The sequence below is a fragment of the Protopterus annectens genome, chromosome 6.part0 (genome assembly GCF_019279795.1).
Source record: "Protopterus annectens isolate FY-2018-M chromosome 6.part0, PAN1.0, whole genome shotgun sequence".
Lineage (NCBI taxonomy): Eukaryota > Metazoa > Chordata > Ceratodontiformes > Protopteridae > Protopterus > Protopterus annectens.
Genome location: NC_056737.1, coordinates 1,365,343,989 through 1,365,356,673, shown reverse-complemented (window position 1 = coordinate 1,365,356,673; position 12,685 = coordinate 1,365,343,989). Strand labels below are relative to the sequence as shown.

Here is a 12,685-nt window from a genome sequence, read left to right as displayed (position 1 = left end):
AGCAGAGTTTCAAAGTAAATTCAAAATAAATTGACACTGTGGGTGGGAATAAACATGACGTAATTAAAGTGGGTGTTAATTTTCAACACTGGGATTGTCCCTTTAACCCCTGTCTTCACTGAACTAAGTTCCACGTGTGACGGCAGAATTTTTTTTTTTTTTTTTTACTTGTTGAAGCCAGCCTGATGCTATGAAAGTGGGAGGGCGCTTCCCCCTTCCGTTCGCCCTATGGTTTTGTTATTTTGTAATCTTCTCGGCGCCCTTCACTCAGAGACAGAGCACCAAGAAGATCACAAAATAACAAAAATACATTCATTAAAATAAATAAATAAATATATAAAATTCCGCCCTTTACGAGGCCGGTTGTATGGCGCCCTAGGCGGTCGCCTAGTTCGCCTATGCCTAAGGCCGGCTGTGTGTATATATATATATATATATATATATATATATATATATATATATATATATATATATATATATCTATAGATACATAGATATAGATATGTGTGTGTTTGTGGATATATTATCTGTTTTATATATGTGTTTTCCTTCAAAGTCTTTAGTTTCCCTCTCAGTAAAGTTACCACTGCCATCCTAAATATTTAGGTACTATGTAACCAAAGAATGTATTCCTGGTCTCTAGCATGGAATGAAATTGTAATTGTGTCTTCTTTACTATGATTGTATATGTAACTAAACTATGTAATGCACTGAAAATGGGCACCCTGAGCCCAGTGGACCTCCCCGGTCATCAAACTGGAAATAAATATATAAATATTATACACATATATGTACATACATATAGATATGGTAAAATGTAGTAAAAGGTGCATTCTGATCATAAGCATCTGCAAAATTATGTGAAATGTAATCAAAATTTAGTCTGTAAGTTACTGCGGACTTGCAGTTTTATATATTTTCCACTATCTTTTACCTTTTACATTTCCAGCATGATGATTATATACAATGCATGTATACTGTCTATGATGCATGTGAATTCCAAAAAAAAAAGAGCAGTGAAGCATTGTTGCTTTTATGCAGAATGTGTGAGTGCATGGGTGTGTGTGTTGTCAACTCTGTTATCTTACTGTCATTAATGTTCTTATCTGTACCAGGTGAGAAGACCTCATTTACAATGCAGGTACGGCAGGTCGAGGATTACCCTGTGGATCTGTACTATCTGATGGACCTCTCCCTTTCCATGAAAGATGACTTGGATAACATCAGAAATCTGGGAACTAAATTAGCAGAAGAAATGAAAAAGCTTACTAGCAACTTCCGTCTAGGATTTGGTTCATTTGTTGACAAGAACGTTTCTCCATTTTCTTACACTTCTCCAAAATATCAAAACAATCCATGCCAGGGGTGAGTATGACCAAACTGCAACCAAGTTTCTGTCACTTATCTGCTTAACGAAGAAGAAAAATGTAAGGTACTGTACTCCAAGTATAGGGTAAATGGTAAACAGGCTAAGTATATGGTAAATGGTAAACAGGCCAGGTATATGGTAAATGGTAAACAGGCCAAGTATAGGGTAAATGGTAAACAGGCTTGGTATAGGGTAAATAGGTCAAGTATAGGGTAAATGGTAAACAAGCCAAGTATAGGGTAAATGGTAAACAGGCTATGTATAGGGTAAATGGTAAACAGGCTAAGTATATGGTAAATGGTAAACAGGCACACCATTGTTTTTTGTCTTTGTTATTGTTTATTAACAGTATGCAGCCTGGGTGAAATGTCATATATTGTTTCATTGTTTGTTAACAGTATGCAGCCTGGGTGAGATGTAATTTAATGCAGATGGAGTCTTGTTTTATTTTGGCTTTATTTTTGCAGAAGGGAGCATTGGGAGTTGTAGGTCTGTACAGTGTTACATAATGATAAATGTCAGTCAAGTGTTGCTTGCTCAGACAGTTGAATTGAATACTTGGACAGGATACGATCTGTTCCTCCATTTGATTATCATTGACCTGTAATATACGTTGCTTAAGAAATGGTTCCTAATTTTACGTTGCATTAGTGGAAAAGAATATGCTTACAGATACAGAAATATTTAAATCTGCATGAACTTTGCTAAGTGAGCAAGGTTCACTGCTGAAGGTCTGCCATTTAAGACTGCTGTAATGTTTCCAGTAGTAGCAGTCTCATTGCATCTTAAATCTGATGTGGAATAGTGGACTTAATTTATAATTAAGGAAGGGAGTGCAAACTATAGAATGCATACTACAGCTGTTCTGTCTACTGACTGAGCTAAATTCCCTTTAGCCTGCCATATTACCTTGCCAATTCACAGGAATTATAGCAAGACCTAACCTTAAACAAATGGGGAATGGAAAAAGAGCTAAAATTAACTGCAAAAAATGTAGTACTTTAAACATTTGGTAAATATCTGTCTCCTTCAATGTACTGTATAATGAGTACCCTTTTCTAAAATGGTAATGTAGTAAGGGATTTTAGAACCTTGGTCGATAATTACCTATCCTTCGACCATGTAGCAGCAGTAGTCAGAAAATCCTTCTATTAATACCTAAAGGCATCTTATCCAGGTAAAAAAAAATGATCATACCTCTTTATGTAGACTTAATTAGATCAGTAATTGAGTGCAACATCCCCTTTGGGATGCATCGTTATAGACATTGTAGACGTATTAGCAGCTGGAAGGCCTCAGAGGTTCCTGACCAAGAACATTGTTGCTCTAAAGTCTCTGCACTGCTAGTAAATGCTAGAAGCACTATCTCTACTCACTTTCATATAGGTTCTTGTGTGGTGATCTTATCTACGTCTTGCCATTGTGGATTCCCAACCTCCTTGACCTCCTGTAATGCTTTCATAAGTCAGGCAACTCCACTAGCAGCAGAAGTAAGGATTCAAATCTCTACCATCACTTAAATATGTACTGGAGAGAGACATTTAATACCCAGTACTTTACCTCACCTCTACAACAAACTTCTTCTGCAAGTTAAATAAAATGATACTGTAGCATCTTCCATATTAAACTTATGGTTCCGATGGGTACCCATAAATTTACTCTGGAACTGGCTTGCTCTGCTCTTTTTAAGAAAGGGGTACATCATGAGTGTGAGTATTGGCAAGTTATAAATGGCCTTTAAGGCTCAGATGTCTCACACTTCCTATGATGACAGTAAGGCAGTAGCCACATTTTGTAACATGTTTCTGTCGCTAACATAATCCTGACCAATTCAATTACAACCTCAAAAGCTGCTGTAATAAGAGGCAGCATGTTAGGTCAGTAAAAATGCAATGTCACTTGAAAGGTGCTTATTGATATTTTGTGGACAAGGGCTATACTTATACACAGCAATGCCATATTTATGCACAGGTTTTAACTTTTAGGTAAGATATTGATGCTTTTATGTATCTTGGAATGTACCATAACAGTGTGGGAGTGGCATTGTGTAGCATGTATAATGCTTTTTAGCAATGTTTTTGAAGTAATTTGTAGCAAACAAGATGCTTTTGCCCTACATAGTTATATTGTATACCTTTATATGATGCATTCAATTTCAGTTTATTTCCTAAGTTTAGAAATGTTTGTCTTTTGGGGTAGGTAATGGAGAAAAATCATAGGTTCATAGGTGAGTATTAAGTTAACTGCCCTTGTGGGCCATTTTAAGCCTAGCTTTTTTGTTTTCAAAATAACCTTTCCCATTTGGTTATAGCTTGACCTCACCCATTCCATGATCAAGGGCAGTTGTACATTTTCTGGTTCCCATTCATAGATCTAAGTTGCACTGGAAAATAGACAGGGATGAACTTTATTTTATGTTGATGGGGTGTTTGTTTCACAGCATCAGTATCCTCTGTGAGATATACTTCTTTACACTGCTAATGTTGCTGAAGAGGTTTAGATCCCTCAACCAAGTATTTCTGATGCCATTTGACTTGCTGAAGTGCAGCAAATCCATCAGTAATGGGTTGGAGGATGCCTTGTATGCCAGGCATGGGTCATCTCTTGGCAGTCTGTAGGATACTGAGCAATGGCAGTGACAGGGCTTTGAGTTGGTCCATGTAGGACATGCTATTTAGGCCTTGCATCCTTTTAGTAAGTTATCTCTCTGAGTGTTCCAGTTGTTGCATATGTCTAGGTAAATGCATGTCTAAGGGGGCATTATATTCAATGATTGGCCTAATGAGAGCTGAGTAAAGGGGGACAATGACATTCCTAGATCTAGACAAAATCCCTTTGTTTATAAGCTATGCACTATAGAAAGACATTCTTAAAACAGTAGGCACGTGTTGGTCAAAAGTTAAGTTGCTATCCACAGAAGTTCCCAAATCCATAACAACTGGGTTAAGTCTTAAGGGTGTATTGTCAGTGTAGGAGTTCCCTGGGGTAGATGACTTCCCAAAGGATACAATAATGCATATTTTTGGTATTTAGTTTCAGTCCATGATTTTGACACCAGTTATTTATTTGAGACAAACTTTCCTGCAGGATGGCTGCATCATTTGGGGATTCAGTGACTGCTTCTAGCTTGCAGTCATCTGCAGACTTATTCAGCCAGAGCCCCTTAGTATTGGCTTTTACTTTAGAAAGGGAGATGTCAATCAGGAGAAACAGGATAATAAGGACAAAGGTGAAAACTTAAATTAAAAAGTTTAGTCTTTCCTGTTGTACTGTTTCTACAATGCCTACTAGACAATCAAGATTGTTTTCATTTTAACATCAGTTCTGGCCATTTTTTTTATTTTTCATATAAGTCAGTAGAGACAGATTAATTTCTTTAGCCACCTGAAGCTTATTTTGCACCAGTTTATTACTCACAATGTGCCTTACTTTTGGAAAGTGTAGTGACTCAGCAATAATTTTTCTATCCTAGTGTTTTTTTGTTTGTTTTTTTCATTGCTAAAGTCAGACCATTGTTCTAGTGATGGGAAAAGGACATCAGGTAAATTTATCCTTAAATTTGTTTGCTTTCAGTTTCCTTCGAATAAACTGTTTCTGTACATCTGTCCACCCCCCGCCGAATAACATTACATGTGTTAACACGTAACAAGATTTGACAAGGCAGGTGCCATTTTTCTGAGGCCTAAAAAAGTTATTTCAATTTTTCAGTAAATGGTGTAATGTGTTAATCACCTTACAGATAAAGCTTTTATGTTACCAGTTTGTTCACATTTAGTTGCAACCTGGATAAATATCAGTTAGTCCTATTGTTTTGTTGTGCAGCATAGCCTTGGTGTCTTCCGCATTAATGATTTAGTAGCACTGTTAAAATATTTGTATTAAGAAGTCTTTTGGTTCTGTACCTTGTATAAAGGATTGTCATTGCATCCATTTCCAGCAGTTTGGTGCATTTTATAAAAATATAGTGGCTTCTACTAGCTGTTGCATCAGTTTTGTAATTTTATTTCTCTTGGTGCCCTATATTCTCTTACAGGTCGTATCAGTGTTGTGTAAAGCATTTTTGGGGCTATGTTTATATCTGCCTAGACTGGTTTGCGTGGAATTGCTATTTCTTGATGACATTTTTATTGACCTTTGTTGTTTAGCGCAAACATATACACACACACACACACACAAATATATATATATATATATATATATATATATATATATATATATATATATATATATATGTACATATACAGGGTTGCTGTTATGTTCTCGAGATGGACTCGGTCGAACGGTTGTAACATCGATTCACTTCTTCGAAAACTGACATTGCCGATATCCGGTATTGCCAAAATGCAAATTGAATGCGATCTTATGAAGAGCGCTAACATGTATATATATATATATATATATATATATATATATACACATATATATATATATATATATATATATATACATACACACACACACACATATATACAGGTTCTGGCATGATGATATTCTTCCAGAGTGGCATTTATGAAACTATTGTTTCTTGCTTGTTTCAAGTTGTAGTGCAGTATAATCAAATAAAAGGGTATTACAGCATGATAAAAGCTGTCCTCCAAGTCCATCATGCTGTTATTTGTTATAAGTGCAGTAGTAAGCAGTGTACAAACTCTTAATTTAAATTTAAGCAAAGAAAAAGTCACACCTTTAGTACAGCTGAGCATATCACAAGAGTACGTAAATTAAAAATAAACAAATCATTTTATTTTTAATTTACATTTTTATTGTAGGGATACATTTGTTTAAGTAGTTGAAATGACATTTGACATTGATTCTTTTCTGAGTGTTCTTGCTGACAAGTAAAGAATAGTGTGTCTAGTGCAAACACTTCTTGAACATAGTGTGCAAACTTGAAATTGCAAATAATTATCTAATTCTGGAGACAAGTGAAGATGGAGTGGAATGTATGAACTTGGTCATCTCAGTATCACTCATGGAGTATGTAGCAGTTTTGCAAACAACTTGTGTTGCGGACTTATAAAATAATGGTGGTAGTTTGATGAGAATAAAAGGAGACATTACCTTTAAACAAGTTCAAGGAGCTGGCCCAGTCTTGCTGGGGAGAAGTTGGCTGAATAAAATTCACATAGACCAGAGAGATGTAAAGACCATACAACTTAAAAGTTAGGACTAGAAAAAGTGCACATTAAACATGAAGTTATGTTTGAATAAAGAAACTGGTATGTTAAGTGAGATCACAGCTAGCATTTGTGTTCTGTCAAGCCAAATCTGTACTTTTCAGGTCCACGTGAATTCTTTGAACAGTATTTGGTGCATTGAGAAGGATACATGTATTGGAAAACCTTATGGACTGTATCTTCTGTAACCCTGTTTATTAGATTTTGTCATATACACGCAGCAATGACAGGAGTCATAAGTACTGCCAGTGACACACACATTATAGGAATCAACAGTTATCATTGGTCTCACCAACACCAATGTATTATTAGAGCCATGGCCTCCTTCCAGTACTTCGGGGGGTCCTAAAACAAAAATTTGCATAAAGGGTCTATTGGACTTGCTAGTAAAGCTTTTTTTTTTTACAGAGTCAGGCCTGAGATTGCACAACCTGACCCAGAAAAGACAGAAGTCACCAATTCCCTAATGCCCCATTTAAGTTTTAGGAAGACCAGGTGAATTTCTGAAAAAGTTATGTATGCATTAACAGGGTTTTCAGTTTCTTAGCACTAAAATCTCGGGGACATAGAAGGTAAACAGGTCATACTTCCACATTAAGTCAGAGAGAGATGATGACCAAACTTTAACAACCAGGAACAACAGACCATGACTCTGTTATGACACTTATACTAAAATTTTACTGATTCTAAATAATATAATACAAATCACAGGCCTCACAGTTAGTCTTCACATTTCAGTAAATGCCAAACCAAGATTTCCGACAGACAGTTTAGTTCATTGTGATGTGTGTATAAGGTAGAAAAAATAGACTATGAAAAGAGATGATAATTACTTTTGCAAAAAATTCAAAATGAGCTGCAAACTGTGGTGGGGTTCTCAGACCTGTTCCTGAAATGTGATAATCATACGTGGAGATCTGATGGCAGTAATAGATTGTTTAGAGATGATGTTAGCCAACTATCGCCTTTGGAGCTGTGCCATATATCTGAGTAGAAGACCGTTTTCCTTTGTTTGCATGGGACATGTGTTTCCTAAATGAGATACAAGTAATAGATTTCTCAACGACCAGCTTTAAGTGATCAGTGCAAGAAATGCTTAACAATAAATACTCTTAAAGGCATGTTTTTTTTTATTACTATTTACGTTTTGGAGTGCCTTCTGTATCTGCTACATTTGATATTGAGAGAGAGAGAGAGAGATGGAAAGTTTGCTACAAAGTGTGCCAACTCATTTCTTTACATGTTGTCTTAGCTACTGGAGTTATACCTGGAAGCATTTTCATAACTTTCTCGAAGAGATGAAAATATTGAAGGATACAAGTTTCCTTCTTAAAAAGAAATCTGTACATTTTTGAAAACATACAATACTTAAGACATGCAGTAGATGCATGTGGTTTACAGAGACTGAAGTAAAAGTTACTGTGAAAGGTTTATCTTGCACAGATGTTAGTGAACTAAATTATTTCCAGTGTTGAGAAGGTGTTAAGAATATAAAATCTAATACCGCTCATGGTCCAGATGAAGTTAATTTTTTTTCTTTTTTACTCTCTGTATTGATTATATTCATCCTTGTATGATTTATCTGTTTCAAAAATCAGTGGAGTCAGAGTTTGGCCCCTTCATTTCATTTGGTGAGAGGCTGGTGTTGTTCAGTCCCTAATGGAGGATATAGTATTTGGGTCAAAGTTACAGACCCATTAGTCTCACATGTATTTTGGGAAAGTGTTTTGAAAGAGTTATTTCTAAGTATGTTATAGCCTCTATTAACACTAAGCAGGGTATATTACTCAGCATGGGTTTGTTCCAGTGTATTCTTGTGTTACTAATTTATCAGTCACTCTGGGAATACTTGGATGAAGGATTGTCTAAGTGATTTACCTGTATAAAGCAAAAACCTTTGATTGTATGCCACATTCTAAGGTAATTTCACTGTAGAGAGTGAGTGATAAATGACTGGGTGATAAGATGGGCAGGAAGTTGGTTGGAACACAGAAAGTTTAGGGTTAGAATAGATAATATACTTTCAGAGGATTAGATTATTTCTAATGTTCCACAGGGGTCATCACTCGGACATCTGCTTTTTAGTATATCCGTGGCTAGCTTTCCTATTAATGATATGATCTGATGGTTTATTTTTGGCAAGTCTTTTGGGTTTCTAATAACATGATGGGAATGGACCCCATTCATAAGTCAAAGTGTGATTAAAGTTCATAAAATTAGTATTGTTTGAATCTTTGATGTTAGCCAGAAGTACTCTTCAAAGCACCCACAATGTGACTAGAATTGACTCCTTCTGCAACTCATACAGATTTACATGTATCGATAACGTATCTAAGTACGATTGCAAATCTTTTTTATAAGACCCTTTGCTCTTACTAGTATTAGAACAGTTTGGGTATCCTTCTTCCAGATTGCCCTCATTTCTACTTTGTAAATCCTGGTATTTTCTTGCTTTGTCTGATCAACATGGGGTTGTAACTATATTTATGCATTTTGCAAATTTTTGCTTTCTCATTTGATCCTTCACCTTATATTCTTTCTTTCTTTTTTTTTTTTATTTTTTTTTTTTGGCGCATTCAGTTGCTGCTTGATTTTTATCCACTTCTGGTTTAATTTCCATTCCCACTTGACACTATGATTCTGCAAAACTAAGCAGGGAAGTCATCTTAGACTTTTTCTCCTCATGTTTTAAAACTTTGGATCTTGTCAGGTCAGCAGATATGTATAAAGTCCTATGATTGCAGATCTATACATGTAATCAGTTTCAAGGAGGCCCATACCTCATTTAGAATGGGGAATATATAATCTTGGTATAGACTGATTTCTATAAATCATTTGGTAAGCATGAAGCATTTTTCTTGTTTTCCTGTCTAGCTGATCCAATACCTTTTTGGACCAGTCAGTCACTCCAAAACTGTAAATTAGGACAGGAAGAGCAAACTGGTTTATAGCTTAGACTTTGTTCCTAGATTTCAGAGTTGTTTTCAGTATTAATTTTAGTCTTCTAAAATACTCCTTACTAAGCTTTATTCACATTTGTTCATGTTTTATCGTTGATGATTCATCAGTTCCCGAATATTTATATAGATCCTCTTACTCAATTTCTTTTATATCACACTCCTGTCCCTGACTGATGTTTTCTTGGTGCTGCAAGTTTCCTGATTTAAAGGTTGCTTTGCACATTTATCAAGACTAAATGACATTCTTATATCATCTGAGAAAGTTTTGACGACTTGCAGTTATGCTTTCAGTTCCTTATCTGATGAGCTATACAGTTTTAACTTATCCATAAAAAGAAGATGAGAAGCCTTTACACTTATCTGTTAAGTAAACAGCCTAATGGCTTCAGGGCAAGAAAAAAGTGTGAAGTGAGAGAGTCATGCTGGCAATAACCCCCCTTTGAATTTTTACCCCGGGACAGTCATTTGTTCTTTATCATGGCTTAACTGAAAAGTGATTTGCCACTGTTTCATGGTCACTGTAATGTAATCGATAAGTGTAAGGTGGATCTTATACACTTTTAAACAATTTTTTATCCATGAATGTGGGATGTTGTCAAATGCTTTTTGTAGTATATCCATATATGCTTAGATTCTTCCCTTTTTTACAGTTCTCCATTTTGACTTTAACAACAAATGATCCTTTGTTTCACATGGCTGTTTGCCATAAACAGGCTGGTTTAAAATTAAACAATATGTATATTGTCCACACCTACCTCTAAGTATATAAAAGCTGATGTGTTTAACATTGTTAAAATATTTCTGATTTTTTGTTACTGAGGATTGCTTGTCTGTAACGAATAAAGGCTTGTTGCTCTGGAACACTACCTGGGTTTCAGGATTTTTGGAAATTGTGACTGAGCTCATCATTGAAGGTTTAAGACCACTTGTTTCTGTGCTTTTTTTCCCCCTCAACACTCATGGTGGAGAGATTGGAACTAGACAGATTCATGTGCTTGTTCATTTTTATATTTTTCATTTTTTTTCATTGTGACAAAAGACAGGCTTTTTCAGATTTGCCTTTTGCTGTCTCACCTACATCTCTGCTTGTGAAAGACATACCCCTAGTTATCTGACACTATTTTAGAAGGAGAGAAACAGTTTTTTATCTGGCATGATCCATAGTATACTTTAGTTTTACTGAAACTTGCAGACTACTAATTTGTTCTTTATTTACAAATGACATCAAAACCTTGAAATGATAAGCTACTCTCTGATTGCTGATAAATGCACAGTGAAAATGTCTAGTGTTCTAAGTAATTAAAATAATTTTTAGTAAACAAAATATTTTCCTGTGCTACAAATTGCAGTTTGTACTGACAGTTGTCAGTGTAAGACTGTGGGGGAGTAGCAATTCTGAGTATTTGGTGGCTAATTCTACCTAGTATGTTATGTGAAGTACATATTAGCACTAAGTCCTAATTTATTGAATCCTCCTTCCACATTGCTGTCAAATCTTAGCTATTGAACTATGTGTATATTTTTCTCAAATTGTGGATTATTAATTAAGACTGCTAAATTGTTTAAGGTGTTGAGACTTCTTATGTTCAAGATACAACATACATTGCTGAGCAACTGAAATATGTGATCAAATCTGTGGCATCTTATGATATCAGTAAGGTACAGTTGGGTAGTAGCCATTAGATATTAGGATCTTTAGAGATTGACGTCATAGCTGTGGCTTGAAGCTAGAAAATGATTGGGTTAATGTAAAAAGTATAATCACTCGTTCACATGAAAAGTTGGGGGGGGGGGGTGAGTGAACTACATTCCCAGTAAGTTTGATTGTGACAAATCACAGCATGAGTTGAAGATTGCATAGAACAAGAAAAATGTAGCAGTATTCCTTCAGGAAAAGATAGAGGTTGTTCTTGGGAATAGACAAATGGGTTAGCAGAAAAGGTTCCCAAACTTTTGGGGGCAGTTAACTTAAAGATTATGTTTAAAGTGATGACACAGACTTTTATTTTTATATAAAAATGTGTTTGCATGCATCCTTGTGCATGTGAGCACTCTTATGTAAAAATAAAAGTTCATTTTGAGCTCCTTGTTCAGAAAATTGGCTTAAAGTTTTTTTACTAAACTGTTTATTTAACAAGTTGGCAATTATGGAATTATTTCACAAGCATTTAAATCACGCTAATCTATTCTGATTACACCTGGCCATGAAAGGGACACAGATGTCGCATGCTGGCATGTTAATATTAATGCCATAAATATGGAATGAAAAGCATACACTTCTGTGTTCAGAAGCTTTTTTAAATATTGTTTGTTTTAAATCTAGCTTGAAATTAACTTTTTACATATACACAAGGATGCATGTGAACATTTTTTTTATATAAAAATAAAAGTTTGTTGCATCACTTTAAACATGGGGCCAGATTCATTAATGCCTATAAAAAGTATAAGTGTACACTGAGTGTACACGATCTATACTCAGTAACTTCCTTATCACGTTTTTTTGTGCTTTTTAATCACTCCAGAAAGATTCTACTAAGTGTATATGCAGTCTGCACTTTGTGGTAACCTTTATGAATCCCCCTCAGTATTTAAGGTTGCAAGAAAATTGGTAGGAAAACTAAAATTAGGAGGAGGAATGTGTGAGTTTTGCTTGTGTTGTCTGTTTACTCAGAACGGTGTACACTTAGTGTAGGCATTAATGAATCCCAGGAATGATCTTTAAAGGTGGATTCACAAATATTACAAAAACTCATTGTCGTGAGGAGAGGATAACCACTGATATATCTGTCCTTAGCTGTATTTACTTATGTATTTATGTAAATCAGCTGGTAAGTGGTGTGGTCAGCTAACCCTTTTTAGTCATAACCCACACGTTGGGTTGTTCAGCTGACCTTTCTAGTCACAACCCACACTCTGGGTAAGAACATTAAACAACGCATGTACAGAATTATAAAGGTATTCAGTGCATCTTTCATTACTTAGTAAATAGATTATGTAATTTACAGCTATGATAATAGGAGCATAACATCAGTAGAGGATAAGTTTACTATACATCTTAATTTAAATGTTTAACATGCACATTTGCAGATTTTACATATTTTATATTAGTAACTTAAGAAGCTCAAATGGGTAATTTACAATCAGCTTAAGATATTGCCAAGAGGTAATGCTGATCAGGG

At 35.3% G+C, this 12,685-nt stretch overlaps 1 protein-coding gene across 1 annotated transcript in view; it reads left to right on the top strand.

The window, feature by feature from the left end:
• ITGB5 (integrin subunit beta 5) overlaps positions 1 to 12,685 on the top strand; it is a 1,724,339-nt gene that overhangs the window by 433,678 nt on the left and 1,277,976 nt on the right. The window contains exon 4 of the mRNA XM_044074928.1: positions 1,116 to 1,365. Coding sequence (XP_043930863.1) covers positions 1,116 to 1,365 — 250 coding nt within the window. The remainder of the gene's footprint in view (positions 1 to 1,115; positions 1,366 to 12,685) is intronic.